Source organism: Humulus lupulus, chromosome X (genome assembly GCF_963169125.1).
Source record: "Humulus lupulus chromosome X, drHumLupu1.1, whole genome shotgun sequence".
In the NCBI taxonomy this organism is placed as follows: domain Eukaryota; kingdom Viridiplantae; phylum Streptophyta; class Magnoliopsida; order Rosales; family Cannabaceae; genus Humulus; species Humulus lupulus.
In genome coordinates, this window is record NC_084802.1 from 252,376,805 (window position 1) to 252,394,648 (window position 17,844).

The following is a 17,844-nucleotide window of genomic DNA, read 5'->3' on the forward strand; positions in this document are numbered from 1 at the left end:
TTAATTAGGAATGTTTTTGTAATTAAATTGCAGGAGAGTGTAGGGGGGAGGCATGCTTTTGTTCTTGATTTGTATTGAGCCTTGGCTCTTGGAGAGAAACTGGGACTTGAATTTCCCAGACTATCAATAAAACACATTCTCTATTCCTCTTATCTCTTTATCTAGTCTATTGCAGTATATCAATTGGCGTCGTCTGTCTCCAAACTCCATGGTGACCAAGATGGAATCTCGGGTGGAAACAGTTGAAGGTCTCCTCTCTACGGTCCAAACTGAGTTGCTTACCATCAAAGAGGACTTGCAGCAGCTACCCATTTTAGAGCACAGCGTTGCTGCCTTGGTTAGTCGGTTGGACGCCTTTATGACAGCCCAGGCGGAGTGGCAGGTGCAACCAACAGCAGCTGATCAGACCCAGGCTTCGGCATCCAAACCAGCCCCTCACGTGGACTCCGTTCCCTCTTTGTTGGTGTCGGGTATGGCTGTCGGCCCAGGAGGCAGAGGCTCCTAGGATGGTGGGTCTTCTCAGGACACTCCCGCTCCGGCGCCGAGATGGGATATACGTCCCTGCCGCATCGAGCTTTCTTCCTTTGACGGCGACAACCCAGATGGTTGGGTCTTGAAGGCAGAACGTTTCTTTTCTCTTCACCGTTTAACTAGTGCCGAGTGCCTTGAGACTACAGTTCCAGTGGGAGAATTGTCGCCATCTATTTGTGTTGTGGGCCGATCTCCGGCGGCTGATGGTGCAGCGTTTCAGGCTTCTGCCTGATGGCTCAATGTATTGTGTTTTTGGCCTTGAAGCAAACTGGCTCTGTACGTGATTATCGGAAGTAGTTTGAGCTATTCGCGTCTTCTTTGGAGGGTCTCTCTGAAAAGGTATTGGAATCCACTTTTATTAATGGGCTTTTATCTAAAATTGGACATGAGGTTACTGTATTGAGCCCTAGCGGGTTTGAGGAGACCATGGAATTGACCTAACATGTGGAGACTAAATTATTGGTCGTACAAAGACCTAAACTAGCCATGAGAGTACCCTTGTCTCGTTTTAGTGGGACGCATACGAGCCCACTACACTCAACTCCTCCACCTAGGACTACGACAATTGCCAAGGATAGTTGCACTATGAGGTCCGGAATCCACCGACTATTAGAATCTGAGCTTCAACAACACAAAGCGCACGACTTATGTTTCAAATGTGACGAGAAGTACTCTCCCAGCCATCATTGCACATGAATGGAACTTCAAGTCATTATATTACAACACTTGCCTATAGACGATGTTCACAACGACGCCATTGAGGACGCCCACCTTGCTGCCGACACAGTTGATGAGCAGTTGGAAAATCAAGTCGTGGAAGTTTCTCTAAATTCCGTTGTTGGCCTCACTTCTCCGAAGACTCTAAAGCTCACTGGCCACATCAAGACACAATCAGTGATCGTCTTAATTGATAATGGGGCCACTCAAAACTTCATCTCCAATGTCCTTATTTGCATATTAGGGCTCCCTATTACGAACGGCATCGTACGGCGTGGTGTTGGGCACAGGAAAGGCTACTCAAACTCAAGGAATTTGTCGGGGCATCGACGTGACCATACAGGGCATTGAAATTGTTGAGGATTCCTTCCCTTGGATTTGGGAAATACGAATATCATATTGGGCATTCAATGGCTGGAAACTCGGGGGTCACTCACATCAATTGGAAGACTCATTCCATGAAGTTTTCGGTGGGTTGTAACACTGTTCTGTTGCAAGGTGATCCCACCCTCCATAAAACGCTTGTGTCCCTTAAAACAATGATGTGATCCATTCAACATGAAGGACACGCCCTGCTGATTGAGCTTGGGGTAGAAGCCGTACTGCCTGATGATCCTTCCAACACCCCCCCCCCCCCCCACAAAAAATCCAGGAGGTGTTAACTACGGCCAAGTCTTTGACATGCCCATGGAACTTCCACCGTTACGGGGACGAGAGCATGCCACTGTTCTACGGGAAAATGCATCTCCTATTAGAGTACGTCCTTACTGTTATCCTCAAGTTCAAAAAGATGCGATCAAAAAGTTGGTTGGGGAAATGTTGGCAGCCAGTATTGTCCAACCGAGTGTGAGCCCATTCTCTAGTCCGATATTGCTTGTTCGGAAGAAAGATGGCAGTTGGCGGTTTTGTGTCGATTATCGAGCCATTAATCGTGAAACGATTCCTCATAAATTTCCCATTCCGGTCATTGATGAGTTGTTGGATGAACTTCATGGCGCTACCATCTTCTCCATGCTCGACCTAAAATCTGGTTACCACCAGATTCGGGTTCAACCTACCGACATGCCCGAGACTGCTTTTCGCACTCACGAGGGTCACTATGAATTTATGGTCATGCCTTTTGGCCTCACCAACGCCCCAGCCACGTTCCAATGCTTGATGAATGAGGTTTTTCACACTTATCTTCGTCGTTTTGTTTTGGTATTTTTTGATGATATCCTCGTTTACAGTCGTAATATCACTAAGCATGTTGCCCACTTATCCACGGTTTTACAAATTTTGTCCAAGCATAAACTCTATGCGAAATTAAAAAAAAGTCTATTTGCAGGGGCGAAATTGGAGTACTTGGGTCACATCATTTCAGGTATGGGAGTGGCAGCCAACCAAGCAAAAGTACATGCTATGTTAGATTGGCCTGTTCCAAGGAACATCAAAGAACTACGAGGATTCTTAGGGCTTACTGGTTACTACCGCAAGTTTGTTCGAGGCTATAGTGAGATTGCATGGCCCCTCACCGAACAGTTGAAGGATCAGTTTGGATGGAATGACTTTGCCGTTGCTGCTTTTGATGCCCTCAAACACGCTATGACCATTGTTCCAGTTTTAGCCCTCCCTGATTTTACCAAGTCGTTCATAGTAGAGACCGATGCGTCCAGCTACAGAGTGGGTGCTGTGTTAATACAAGAACAGCGACCAGTGGCTTTTTATAGTCAAGTTTTGGGGCCTCAAGCCTGAGCCAAGCCGATTTACGAGTTGATGGTTATTGTCTTTGCTATTAAAAAATGGCGACCTTATATGCTTGGGCGGCGTTTTGTGGTTCGCACTGACCAACAGAGTCTAAAATTTCTATTAGAACAACGCATTGTGGCTCCTGAGTACCAGAAGTGGATGGCTAAGTTGCTGGGGTATGATTTCGAAATCCAATATCGACTAGGGGCTAGCAATAAGGTGGCTGATGCTCTATCCTGAGTTTCCCACCCGGTGGAATGTCATAACATACTACTGTCACAGGGAATTGACTGGGAGGCATTACACCAAGAGTTACTACAAGATGACTTTGTAAGCAGAATCGTTTCTGATTTACACAAAGGGAAGGCTCGCACCGCTAGGTTCTCCCTTGACAATGGACAATTGAGGTATAAAGGGTGCTTAATGTTGTCCAAAACAAGCTATCTTATCCCCACCATACTCGAGGAATACCACGACTGCTCTGGGGGGCCATTCCGATGAGGATAAAACTTTCAAACGCATTGCATCCGAAATTTACTAGTTGGGAATGAGAAAGGCCGTGGTGGAATGGGTGCGCAATTGCAAAGTGTGCCAGAAACACAAATCCTTAAATCATATCTCCTGCTAGATTATTACAACTCATTGCTTTGCCCCCCTTGGTTTGGGAAGACTTGACCATGGATTTTATAGAAGGATTACCTCGTTCACATGGTATGGATACAATCTTGGTTGTGGTGGATCGGTTGAGCAAATACGCTCACTTCATTCTGTTGAAGCATCCCTTTACGGCTAAAATAGTGGTTGAGGTATTTGTTTGGGAAATTGTTCGTCTACACAGAATTCTAGGATCTATCATTTCTGATCGTGAGTAAGATTTTCATGTCATTTCTGGCAAGAGTTGTTCAAGCTCCAGGGCACGATGCTCAGTCACAGCACCGCATACCATCCGCAAACAGATGGTCAATCGGAGGTTGTCAATCGATGTTTGGAGACTTATTTGCACTGCTATGCCTCAGAGAAACCCCGAACATGGTTGGCTTGGCTCGCTTAGGCAGAATATTGGTACAACTCCTCATTCCATGCGTCATCGAAACACACACCACTTTAGATTCTCTATGGTCGCGATCCTCCTTCACTCGTTCGGTACAAGTCCGACTCCACCCCAGTTTCTTCAGTTGAGGAAATGTTAGAAGAACGAGATGCGCAACTTGATGACCTCAAAATGCATCTGCTCCGCGCCCAACAGAAGATGAAGTTAACGGCGGATAAAAAGCGACGTGATGATCATTTTGAAGTAGGGGAGAAGGTATTTGTAAAGTTGAAGCCTTACTGCCAAAAATCTATTGCTGTCAGGCGCAATGAAAAGCTCTCTCCTCGCTTCTACTGGCCTTTTGAAGTACTCGCACGCATTGGTCAAGTCACTTATAAGTTGGCATTACCTGCCACCTCTTCGGTGCATCCGGTGTTTCATATTTCTCAGCTTTGGTGAGCCCATGGCGTGCATCACTCTTCCCCATTGTTGCCACCGCAATTGAATCCCGATCTGGAGAAACCTGCGAATGTTATTGGTGTTCGGAATACCAAAGCTGATGGAAGCAACGAAGTGGAAGTACTCATCAAATGGAAGGACCTACCGCTCTTTGAGGCCACTTGGGAACGCTATGATACCATGGTCCAGCAATTTCCTTCTTTTCACCTTGCAGACAAGGTGAAAGTTTGGGAGTGGGTAATTAGGCACACCTATATTAGGCGCATGAATCGGGGGGGGGGGGGTTGATTATGGTAATAGCTAAGTTTGATAATGTATCAAAGATATGGAATCAATTTGCTATCTGATTGATTTGAAATGTATCAATTTGCTATCTATTTTAATTAGGAATGTTTTTGTAATTAAATTGCAGGAGTGTAGGGGAGAGGCATGCTTTTGTTCTTGATCTGTATTGAGCCTTGGCTCTTGGATAGAAACTGGGACTCTCGAATTTCCCAAACTATCAATAAAACACTCTATTCCTCTTATCTCTTTATCTAGTCTATTGCAATGTATATCAGAGATTCTTACCAGGGGATTATCTGAAAGAGTATTTGATTTCCTAACAAACAAGCTTGGACTCATCAACATCTATAGTCAAGCTTGAGGAGTATTGACAGATAGAAAATCATGTGTATATTAGCCGGCTATATATTAGTTTCCATATTTATAAATAGATTTGATTTTTGTATTTATGTTAAAATATTTTGTATAGCCTATATTTGTAACATGTTCCTCAGAATAATCAATCAATTTCTATCAATCTTAAACATTTCTATACCTTGTTGTTCTAGTGTGTTCTTATCATTTTGTTCATTCAATGACAAATTCCAGATAAGCCTAGTTCTTTCCATTGTCCTCTACTTACATTGTCTATCTTTGCCTATTACCCTTGCTATTGTTTTGAGGACCCTAGTTGGCATGTATCATAATGCTAATGACCACCTTTCTAAATTGGAATACAAAGCTTAAGCTAAATGAAAATCATATATGTCAATCAATCTGTTCAAATAAGATGTGTAATAAAATAATAGCAAAAATAACATGTGAAAGAAAAGAAAGAATAAAAAAACATACCTGCCCCTTCCTTGATATGACACAACGAGAATCACCTGCATTTGCAACAACAAGTTGGTTGTTTCTAATAATAGCAACACAGGCTGTGCTCCCAGAAGTTGGACCGCTAAAATCAGAATGAGGCCCCTACAAACCGTAATTGGCTATAAGATAACGGAATTCAAAGAGAAAATAAGGTTCAAGAAAAAGCGCTTCAAATGACAAATTCTATACCGACTTCCTGAGTCACCGATGAGACATAGTTTTCATATTAGATAAACTAGCCCAGGATAGGGTTGAACCCTATACCTCTTACTCACAACACACTCAGCCAACCACTTTGAAACTAGCCCAGGATAGGGTTGAACCCCAGACCTCTTACTCACAACACACTCAACCAACCACTTGAGCCATACCGATGAGATATAATAAATTGTGTGGGAACCAAATGTGTTAAATAGGTATAAATAATTTATGATCATCTTAGTTGCAAGAATGAAAAAGGAGGAATGAATCAGTAAAGATTTTATCACCAAAGAATCATCAGTTCCAACGAGAAAAATTCTTTAACAGAAAGCTAATAGAAATTGCAAAAGTGAGGAGGGGGGTTTAAAATATTAAAGCTTGCTTCTCAATAAACCAAAGGGACCAAGTTGCAAAAGAGAACATTTTAGTGTACTAAGGGCCAATTTGGTATAGCTTTTAGAAAAGTTAGAAGTCATTTTTTTATTAAAAAGTTGTGCAATATTAAAAAGTTGTGCAATAAGGGTGTTTGGTAAACAGTCAGAAAGCAGCTACAGCTAAAAACTAAAGCTGGTACCCAACCCAACTTTTAAGCTGCTTTTTCAAAAAGCCCTATAATGTGTTTTTTATCTAAATATATTTCTTTATTTATTATATATTATATATTAATCTAAATTAAAATATTTCAGATAAATTAATATGATAATAACATAATAATATTTAAATCTTAAATATTTTTATTTTGTTCTATAAATATTTTTATAGTTTTATATTTTTTAATTTAGTAATTTTATATTAACAAGCTACATTAATATAGAACTTTTTTTATAAAAATGTTCAATATAGATTTTATTATACACTATATTATTAATTTTGCATCTCATAGTATTTCTAAATTATAATTTATTAACCACTTCTAGAATATTATACTAAGATCATTATAATTATAGATTTATCATTATAACTAGTTATAATATATATATACAATTATATGTATATATTATGGGGATATTTGCGGCATAAGTACCCAATGTTTGGGTTTTGTACGCAGCATAGATCCAATATTTGTTTTTAGCGGCAATAGTACCCAAAGTCAGTAAAAGTGTTTCTATCAGCCTCCTCCGCTAGGTCTCCGTTTCGTGATGACTGGACCAACACTTGTCACTCCGTGATTGGTCTAGCTCAATAATATTTTAAAAATTATGATTTTGACCAATAAAAACGTTACACGTGTCTGCCAATCAGCTCATTAACAGACCTACCGAAGGAGACTGACGGAATTACACTTTTACTAACTTTGGGTACTATTGCCACTAAAAATAAACATCGGGTCTATGCCGCATACAAAACCCAAACATTGGGTACTTATGCCGCAATTATCCCTATATTATATAATATAACATTTTTGTTGATGATCACTTTATTAGTGTATTAACATGTTTAAATAGATACAGTATTTATATTGAAATTTATTTAGTATGTGTAAATTTATTTTAATTAATAAAATAAATGACATCTATTTTGGTATTTTAATATTTAACAACACTTTATTCCTATAGTTTACCAAACACTCTGCTACAGCTTTTCTAACTCACAATACTTTAAAATCTATAATTTACCAAACATTCAGCAACTTTTCCCCACAACACAACTGCAACTGATTTTCCCCACAACACAGCTAGAGCTGTTTTTCCCGCAGCACAGCTAACTGGCCCTGAGTCATTTATGACAAAGCTATAGTAACAAAGATGCTCATTTTACAACTGAAAATCCAAAGTCCAAATACATACGAGTATTGATATGTCTGTTGTTTTCAGCTAATGTAAACAAAAACAATCTCAAGGTTAAGGATTTGTAAAGTTCACAAGAAAAGTTACTAAAAAATGAAATCCAGAACACAAGTCTTTACAAATAAATAAAAGTGTAGTTTGTCAGATGTGTGGTTGTGGGTAGAATGGCGGAGAGTGGTTGTGTGAATTTGAGGATTACGGGTTACTTTTTAGATTTATAGTTTAAATGTTAAGAGTGACGGAGATGACCCAAAATAGTATCATGGAAAGTATTAGGGGTTTATAACAGCCTATTTTATAGAATACTACAAAATTGCTGTAATATATAACAGTCATAAACCTACCTCCTCAAAGGCCCAGTCATCAACGTGATCATTTGTATCACTGCTGCTGCTCCTTGGAGACCAAATAAACCCTTCTATCATGCCAGTGAACCTGTTTATCTTATCTCCCAAAATAGCTAACTCTCTCCATCCCCTTTGTCCACGCATCATTTCATCCATTCTGTATGTTTATTACACATAAATTTAACAAGCCAGAAGAAATGTAAAACTAATTCTTGAAATAACATTATCAATCACTGAAGAGGTCCTTTATTGTTGATTTTTTTTTCAATAGGTAATAGAGATTTTACAGAACTAGTGGAAGAAAAAAAAATGTATAAAATGATGCATCTGACACCTAATTTGACAGAAATCCAGTAATCTTACTTTAAAAGAGTAAAGATGTATAAACCCCAAGGGGTGGTCTAGTGGTAAGGACGAATAAACTTGGGGTGCTGCTCTAGGGTTCGAATCACCCTAGACTCAAAACTTGGGGCCACTGGGAAGTCTCCCGGTCAAACTGCCAGGGCCCACAAGTAAAAAAAAGGTAAAGATTTATATATTTATGCTAATCTAGAATCTTAGGAAAAGGTAATTATAGAAAGGTACAAAATTTCGAAACCATAGGAAGTAGGAAATGTTAATATTCTAAATTTTGAAATGACAAGGTAGTACACAACAAGGCTTATAAGAGAACTTCTAAAGACTTAAGGGCTTGACCTCTACCAATGATAATAGTTACTCTACAAGATTGGGAAGCTTTTAACAAAGTAAAAAAGTTTTTCATCACAATCAATGATATTATAGTCAGGGAATAAAAGAAATTCAAAGTAGAAAACAAGAAGCATACATTTGTTGATTGGAATTTGATTCATGTAGAAAATTGGTACATAATGCTAAACCCGAAAAGCATTATTTTTTAACATCTGTATCCATGTCAACTAATTAAAAATGCTGATAATAAACCAAAAGAAAAAAAAAATAAGAGACCTGAAAAATGATTTTTGAACAGAAGTCCCTATATCTCCGGCAATGTATGCATCATTCTTCAGCACCTGCCGATGAAGAAACTTCGCACAGAACTTAGCAACCACCTTACCTGAGATGTCAATGGACTCAAGTCAATGCATAATACTGATTAAATAATGGCAATATGTAGGTTTCATCACTAGTAGACCAGAGTCAATCTACGAAATACTATGAATTGTGACCTAGAAGTTAAAGAGGATAGGCAAGTCAAGAATTATTTTCAAATAGCAACAACATTTTGCAATACATTGTGAGTACCGAGAATTATTTTCCAACTCCTAGTGATACTATTTGAAGAAAGGCTATTGGCTTTCCAGTTCAAGGCATGTTGTTAGGCCTCAAATATGCCTAACATGCCTAACACATTCAGGCACAAGAATAGACCGCAAGTAATTAGAAGCTGTAGCTGCAGTGTATTTTCCTCATTAGCTGAGTTGTATTTTTAATTAGTTGGGGTAGTTATTTTGTTCAAGTCCAAGTAGGAGAGATACCTAGTATAAATAGTAGTTAATCTCTCAGAGTTAGTCATCTGAATATTGTATTTGAATTGGGGAAGAGTAATAACTCTTGTGGAGATATCCATGTGTCTTGAAGACTTGGAACTTTGTAACTCCGTTTTTTTAATACTAATGAAAACCTTAATAGCAGAATTCTTTCAAGGATTGATTTTCTGAAAAGAATGATATTCAACTTGAATTCCATTGAACAGAGATGCACATATATATACAAAACTAGGAATCTATCTTAGGAAACTATACAATTGAGGAACTAGAATTAGGGTAACTAGATAGCTAAATACAACTAATATACAGCTAACAAGTGTAGCAAATTGAGTTCAAATCCCTGAACCATTTTCCAAACGAATTTTCTATCTTTCTCCACTTAAATATAAGCTGGTTGGGGTCATATCAAAAGGAAACTTGTGGGTTACATTTCCCTTTTCATGGGTGTGTTGATGAACTAATTTCATGGGTGTGTTGATACACCAGCTATTGTCCGAGGAGAGAAGGTTGTTACAAGTAATAGAGAACATATTCAGAATGGCTATCAAAGCTAGAGCTTAAACTTTGGGCAAGGACTACAACTTGGGCACTCGTGATTCAATAAGGAAGAAGCATCGACAACCACTGGCATTGGAGAGATTTATGGGATCGTCGAGCTTCAACAGCGACTACATGCTTCCATTTTTTCCTACCTTGAGCTAGTCAAAGGTTATGAGCTAGATATGCAAGGTTCTTGGTTGGCAGAATCTTGAATGGAACTTGACTCATGGTCTGAATACTCGTATTAGGATTTGTTGAAATGGAGAGGAAAAAACCTTTCTTGCTATATTTCTATTCACTGATATGTATGTATAACCTAGGACTAGAGGTATATATAGGAAATACATAAATAATTACATTAAATACAGAAATAGGAACCGATTCCTACTCCTAGGAATCCCAAAGATCAAACATTAATACCCTATTTTTTTCTAACTGTCAACACTCCCCCTCAAGCTGGACTATAGATATTGATGAGTCCAAGCTTGTTTACAAGGAAATCAAATGTTTGTTCAGATAGCCCCTTTGTGAGAATATCAGCAAGCTGTTGATTAGTATGCACATATCTAATGCTGATAACTCCTCTGTCAATTTTTTCTTTGATGAAGTGACGGTCAACTTCCACGTGTTTGGTTCTGTCATCATGTATAGGGTTATGTGCAATGCTGATAGTAGATTAGTTATCACAGTAGAGCTGAACAGGGGCTTCATATTTAATCTTCAATTCTTCTAGTAGACGTTTGATCCATATAGCTTCACACTCCATGAGCCATGGCTCTATACTCTGCTTCTATACTACTTCTTGCAACCACAGTTTGCTTTTTACTTCGCCATGTGGTTACATTCCCCCATACCATTGTGCAATATCTAGATGTAGACTTTCTATCATCAATTGAACCAACCCAGTCTGCATCTGTGAATACTTCAACCTTTCTCTCAGTTGTTTTCCTGAAAAAAAGACCCTTTCCTGGAGTTTGCTTGAGATATCTCATAATTCGATACACTGCATTGAGACGTCCTTGACACGGATCATGCATGTATTGACTGACTAGACTCACTGCAAAAGTAATGTCGGGTCTAGTATGTGAGAGGTAGATGAGTTTTCCTACCAGCTGTTGGTACTTCCCCTTGTCAACTGGACTTCCTTCAAACATTTTCTTTTTGTCTCCGAGCTCAATTGGAGTTTTGTGGGTCTGCTTCCGAGCATTCCTGTTTCCTTTAGAAGATCTAGAGTGTATTTTCTCTGGGACACGGAAATACCATTTTTACTTCTAGCAAATTCCATACCCAGAAAATATTTGAGAGCACCGAGATCTTTGACTTCGAACTCCTTTGCCAACATTTCTTTGATTGAGTTTATCTCCTCAATGTGATTACCAGGGATAATTATGTCAACAACATATACGAGTAGTACCGCAATTTTTCCACTTCCCAAGTGTTTGACAAAGAGAGTGTGATCAGTCTGGCCTTGTATGTATCCAAGCCCTTTGACAACTTTCAGGAAACGATTGAACCATGCCCGGGGAGAATGTTTCAAGTCGTAGAGAGATTTGTTCAGTTTGCAAACTGTGGTTGTCTAGAGAGATTCTTCAAATCCCGGAGGCTCACTCATACACACTTCTTCTTCAAGTTCCCCATTCAAGAACGCATTCTTTACATCAAGCTGATGTAATTCCCAATCCATGTTAACCGCTAGTGAGAGTAGAACTCTGATAGTGTTGAGTTTGGCAACTGGAGCGAATGTTTCCGTGTAGTCAATTCCATAGGTTTGAGTAAACCCCTTGGCAACTAACCGAGCTTTGTACCTCTTAATAGATCCATTTGCATTGAATTTGACGGTGAACACCCATTTGCACCCTATTACCTTCTTGTCTGGTGGTAACTCTACTAATTTCCACGTTCCATTATGTTTAAGTGCTCTTATTTCTTCAAGCACTGCTGCTTTCCACTGAGGAGAATCAAGAGCTTCTTCGATATTCCTGGGAATCACAACATTTGATAGATTCGAGGTGAAAGCTTTAAATGGAGATAACAATTTTGAGTAAGAAATGAACTTTGAAATGGGGTGTTGGGTACATGATCTGGTTCCTTTCCTTAATGCAATAGGAATATCTAGATCTGACTGTTTGTTAGATGGGAGAATACCTGGATCTTTTGAGGGAAGCGGTTCCATCACCGGATTGGGCGTTTGACTGTGCTAAGGATTCATAACTTGTTTATTTCTTCTGGAATACACCTGAATCTCTTTCTGTACATTTTGGTCTTGAGGATGTCCTTCTGGTTCAGTGTTTTAAGGAGAGGTTGGTGGATTTTCTTGTTCAGGCGGGAGAGTCTGGATATCTGGTTCAGAAGAAAGTGGAGTGGAAGAGGTAAATGGAAAAAGAGTTGTTAAGGGTAATTCTAACCCCCACGACCACTGAGCTTCTTGCTGGTGATGGTTGGACTCCCCCTGAAGCGATGTGGGAGTGAAGGAGTATCCTCGAAAAATGTGACGTCACATGAGATAAATGTTTTTTTGGTGATGGGACAATAACACCGATAACCTTTTTGGGTAGGAGAGTAACCCAAAAACAGTCTTAATGGCTCTAGGATCAAATTTACTCCGATGGTGGGAGTGAACATGCACAATAGCAGTGCAACCAAATACTTTAACAGGTAGAGTATTTGTAGAGATGTGAGGATGTAGAGATTGAAGAACAGAATATGGTGTTTTGAACTGAAGGGGTTGACTAGGGAGGCGATTAATGAGATAAGCAGTAGTAAGGATAGCGTCGCCCCAAAGATGTTTAGGGACATGCATAGTGAACATAAGAGCACGAGCTACTTCTAAGAGATGGCGATTTTTGCGTTCAGCAACTCCATTCTGTTGCGGAGTATCAACACACGAGCTTTGATGGACAATCCTATTTTTGAGAAGATAGGGACCAAGAGTGGTATTGAAATATTCAGTACCATTGTCGGTACAGAGTATTCTTATAGATGTTTGGTACTATGTTTGGATCATTTGATGAAAGTTCTGAAAAATTTGGCATGTTTCAAACTTACTTTTAAGAAGATAGACCCAAGTTAGACCCAAGTGAGACGTGTGTGATCATCAATAAAAGAGATAAACCATCGCTTACCATGAGAAGTATTGACCTTGGAAGGTTCCCATATGTCACTATGAATCAGAGAAAATGGGTTGGAAGGTGTATATATTTTGTGAGGGAACGAAATTCGTGTGTGCTTGACAAATTGATAAATATCACAATGAAAATCAGTAATATTCTTATTTACAAAAAACGATGGGATTAAGTGTTTAAAATATAAAAAACTTGGATGCCCAAGTCGACAATGCCATAACATAATTGTTTTTGAAACAGAGTTTGAAACAGACGATGAACTTGAACAAGAATTAGAAATAGAACTTGAACCCAAACGTAGTAGAGAAGAGAGCTCGTTAACTGGATGTCGCCTTTCAAAGAAATAAAGTCCGTTACGAACCCTAGCACTGCCAATCATCCTCCCCAATGATAGATCCTGAAATTGATATGAATTTAGCGAATCAATGATTATCACTGGTTAATTTTTGGACAGAGATTAAATTGCATTTCAAAAGAGGAACATAAAGTACTGATTTAAGAATGAGGTCAGCAAATAATTTAATAGTGCCTATTCCAGCAATAAGAGAATGGGTGTCGTTTGCAATTGTGACAATAGATTTAGTGGAACATGGAGAATAAGTATCAAACAAATGTGGTAAACCTGTCATGTGATCAGTGGCGCCCGAATCGATGATGCATGGTGTGTTGGAGGTGGTAGAAAAATTACCAGTGTGCAACAGAGGCACTATGAGTCTCAGGACCGGAACTGGGGTTTATGGATGATTGACTCAAAAGAGTGTATAGGTGGGCAAGTTGTTCCTTACTGAATGAAGGGGTACCAGCACTATTTTGATCATTGGTACTCTTAGTTTGAGTTTGATAAGCCTTTCTTTCATTTTGGCGGCAAGGGGTCCAATTGGGTGGTTTACCATGGATAACCCAACAAGTAGATCGAGTATGACCGTAACGTTGGCAGTGATCACACCAAGGCCGATCACCCTTACGATTAGGTCGAGGGTCAGGAGTGGATCTGCCATGTGGTGGAGGGCCAGATTTTGATACGAGAGCTGAGCTTTCAATGGGCTGCAGGTCAGGAGTAGTAAGCATGACACGACGACGTGCTTCTTCACGTCTAACCTCAGAGAAGGCTTCTTCAGTGTCAGGAAATGGGGCACGACCCACCAGACGACCTCTAACTTCATCAAGATTACTGTTTAACCCCGTAAGAAATTCAAAAACTCGTTCTTTCTCTAACTGCTGCCACTGGATTGTAGTGCAGTTAGCACATAGTGGTGTGGTATCCAGATACAAATCGAGCTCCTGCCACAAGTCTTGTAAGTCGGAAAAATATTGGGTAACAGTTTGATTACCTTGCTTAATTTCTTTAAGCTTGGTACGGATTTCGAAAATCTGAGAGGCATTACCAAGGTCAGAATACATTTTTCGGGCAGCGCCCCACACCTCCTTAGCAGTCTTAAAGAACAGATATCTGCGGCTGATTTTTGAGTCCATTGAATTAATTAACCATGCAAGTACAATAGAATTTTCAGCTTGCCATACCTTGTATGTAGGATCATTGAAAAGAGGTGCAGGGAGATCACCAGTAATGTATCCTAGTTTACCACGACCACAAATGACAAGTTTGACAGATTGGCCCATTGTAAATAATTTTTGCCATCAAGTTTATGGGCTGTAATATTAAGTGAACCACTATTAAGGTTATAAAGAGAACCCATAGACCCACTGGGCTGAGTGTGGGCTGAGTTGGGGTTAGGGTTACCTTCATTGGGCTGGGTTGAGTGAGGCCCAATATTTTGAGAGGTAACTTCCTCACTATTCGACATCACAGAGAGATTGGCTATTGTGAGGGAGAGACCCGAGAGTGGAGCGACTGAGGGCTACGGGGGCCGACTGAAGCGCCGAGACTGGACTGCTGCCGGATTGGACTGGCCGAGACGCTGGAGATGACGCCGGAGAGGAGCGACTGGAGGTTGAGCGCCGAAGCAGATGCCAAATGACTTCGCCGGAGGCCTAGAGTGTCGCCGGACTGGTTTGCGACTAGAAGGAGGGATGACCGCTGGAAAAAATGGAGGAAAAACTGAGGGGGGACAGAATCGAGCCTTATGGCTCTGATACCATGTTGAAATGGTGAGGAAAAAACCTTTCTTGCTATATTTCTATTCACTGATATGTATGTACAACCTAGGACTAGAGGTATATATAGGAAATACAGAAATAATTACATTAAATGCAGAAATAGGAACCGATTCCTATTCCTAGGAATCCCAAAGATCAAACATTAATCCCCTATTTTTTTCTAACTGTCAACAGGATTCCTTGGATAGTTGTATTGTCAAGGAAGAGATGATTCATTTTGGCAATAGTCGTTGAGTCTAGAACTTGAAGCCACTTGGGGAAACTACCCGATGATCCAACAAAAGATTTTCCTGAATTTTACCTTGAGGACAATGTGAATGTTTGGGTAGGGGGTAATGTTAGGCATCAAACATGTCTAACACATTCAGGCACAAGAATAGACCACGAGTAATTAGAAGACATTGCTGAGTTGTATTTTCCTAATTGGTTAAGTTGTAATTTTAATTAGTTGGGGTAGTTAATTTGTTAAGTCCTAGTTGGAGAGAGACCTAGTATATAGTAGTTAATCTGTCTGAGTTAGTTATCAGATTATTGTATTTGAATTGGGGAAGAGTAATAACTCTTGTGGAGATATCCAAGTGTCTCGAAGACTTGGAACTTTGTAACTCTGTTTTTTTATATCAATGAGAACCCCAATAGCAGAATTCTTTCAAGGATTGATTTTCTGTATTTAGTGTGTATCACATGTCTACAAATACAGCACAACTAAAAAGACACCCTAACTCAAAAAAACATGTGACAAACGATCATAATACATTCTATGGTGCAAACTGCCATCGAGAACCACTGACACAGGAAGGCCATCCAACAATGTGCAGAAACAAATACTAATAAAATTGGTAATCCAGCAAAGATATTGGCAACCTATCCTCCCAATTCTTACCTCCATGACCATCATAAACACCAAAGAAGGAAGTGGACGCATCCAGATCAGGATAAGCAGCATGCTAAACAAAAGAAATAAATCACAGTAACTTAAGTACTTAACAATAATCTTTGACATGATAAAGACACAGAATGAGACATGTCAATAAACGAACTCCAGGCAGGCTTGTCGATAGAACTGAAGAATAATTTAAAACTTTAAATATCAGAAAATGGATCAATTTCCAATCAGTTCTAATTTGGAAAAACAAAAGATTTCATTAATTACATACAGCATCTTCCATGGATGCGCGCCACCCTTGCATTGATGATAAACCGTATCTTAGCCGATCATTCCCACCATCTTCAGAGAACTTATCAGTTTTGGGAGTACTGAGATATATGCCCATTTTCTATTCAAAATAATAATAAAAAGAAAGGCATGAATTATGAGAAAGAAATAAAATACATATAAAATGTATAAACATCTTTCAATAATCAAATCTCAAACTTTATATAAAGAATTATGTTGAATACATCGGATAGTATAAAAACCATCAAACAAAATAAGAACAACAGAACCTTAACCAACAAAGAAAAAACCCAGAAAATATCGAACGGGATCAGCTCAATCAAAGGAAAAAAAAAGTTCACAAAATTTAAGCGAAAACCTGGTCCAAATTAAGTAACTTTAATTCAAATATATCAATCAATCAATATCAAGTTAAACGCATACATTGTAGAAGAATCGACCTGCCAATTTCCATTTTTGAGAGAAAATCACAGTCACAAACAAACAAAAAATTGAAAAGAAAAAAAATACAAACAAAGACCAAGAAGCTAACTTTACCTTTCCATGAAGAAACTAAAAATGAAAATTTAAACACCATATATAACTTTTAAAAAATATTAATGATTCACTTACATGCCAGGTTTATTCGAGCGTAGTGAGCAGAAAGATCAGTACCCAGATAAGAAAAGGAGCAGTTGCAGTGGTTTTGGAAATGAAAATATGATTCTATCCAAGGATTCACGAAAGCCCAGAATATATTTTCACGGAATCTGATAGAAAGAGAACCACGAATTGGTTGAAATAATAAAAAACTGAAACCCCATGAAAGAGAGAGAAACGAGCCTTTGTGGAATGGTGATCTTAGTAAGAAGCAGCTTTGGAAATTCCGGCGACTCTTGACTTTTTTCCACTTACACACCCACGTAGACGTCTAATTCCACGACAACTACTTCACCCTCTCGTAATCAATTTTTACTTCTTATTATTTATTTATTTAAGGGTAAATAACCAACCATTTCTAATCTGTTTTTAATCAAAAATACATATATTTTCAATAATAGTTATATAATACTTTATCATTTAAAATTATATATATTTATTACTCTTGATTTAAATTAGATTAATAAAATTTTATCAATATTACTAAACTGTCTTCAGTTGTATCCAAATAAATATTTACCCTTTATTTATTTTTCTAATGTGACTTAAGGAATGTTTTGATTTTTTTTAAAATAAATTTTGCTATGAATATGTGGTGTGGGAAGAGAAAATCTCTGACTAATTTTTCTCCCTCTTTCCCTTGATATTTTTTATGTTATTATTAATTATTATTTATAAAAATATATATTTATGAAACTGCAATTTCGTATCTTTTCTTCTCTAGTATATAATAGTTTTTTCTCCCTTTAGATATACAATGTGAAGTCTAATTATATAAGTCTAAGACATCACTACGTAAG

General features: G+C 38.7%; 1 protein-coding gene across 1 annotated transcript in view; it reads right to left on the minus strand.

Annotated features, from left to right (window-relative positions):
* The window catches only part of LOC133805258 (probable protein phosphatase 2C 60), a 40,015-nt gene extending 22,686 nt beyond the window's left edge, over positions 1 to 17,329 (minus strand). The window contains exons 1-6 of the mRNA XM_062243390.1: positions 17,018 to 17,329; positions 16,386 to 16,505; positions 16,112 to 16,175; positions 8,907 to 9,015; positions 7,938 to 8,097; positions 5,582 to 5,707 (exon numbers count right to left, since the gene is read on the minus strand). Coding sequence (XP_062099374.1) covers positions 5,582 to 5,707; positions 7,938 to 8,097; positions 8,907 to 9,015; positions 16,112 to 16,175; positions 16,386 to 16,502 — 576 coding nt within the window. The 5' untranslated portion in view covers positions 16,503 to 16,505; positions 17,018 to 17,329. The remainder of the gene's footprint in view (positions 1 to 5,581; positions 5,708 to 7,937; positions 8,098 to 8,906; positions 9,016 to 16,111; positions 16,176 to 16,385; positions 16,506 to 17,017) is intronic.
* Between the last annotated feature and the right edge of the window lie 515 nt (positions 17,330 to 17,844).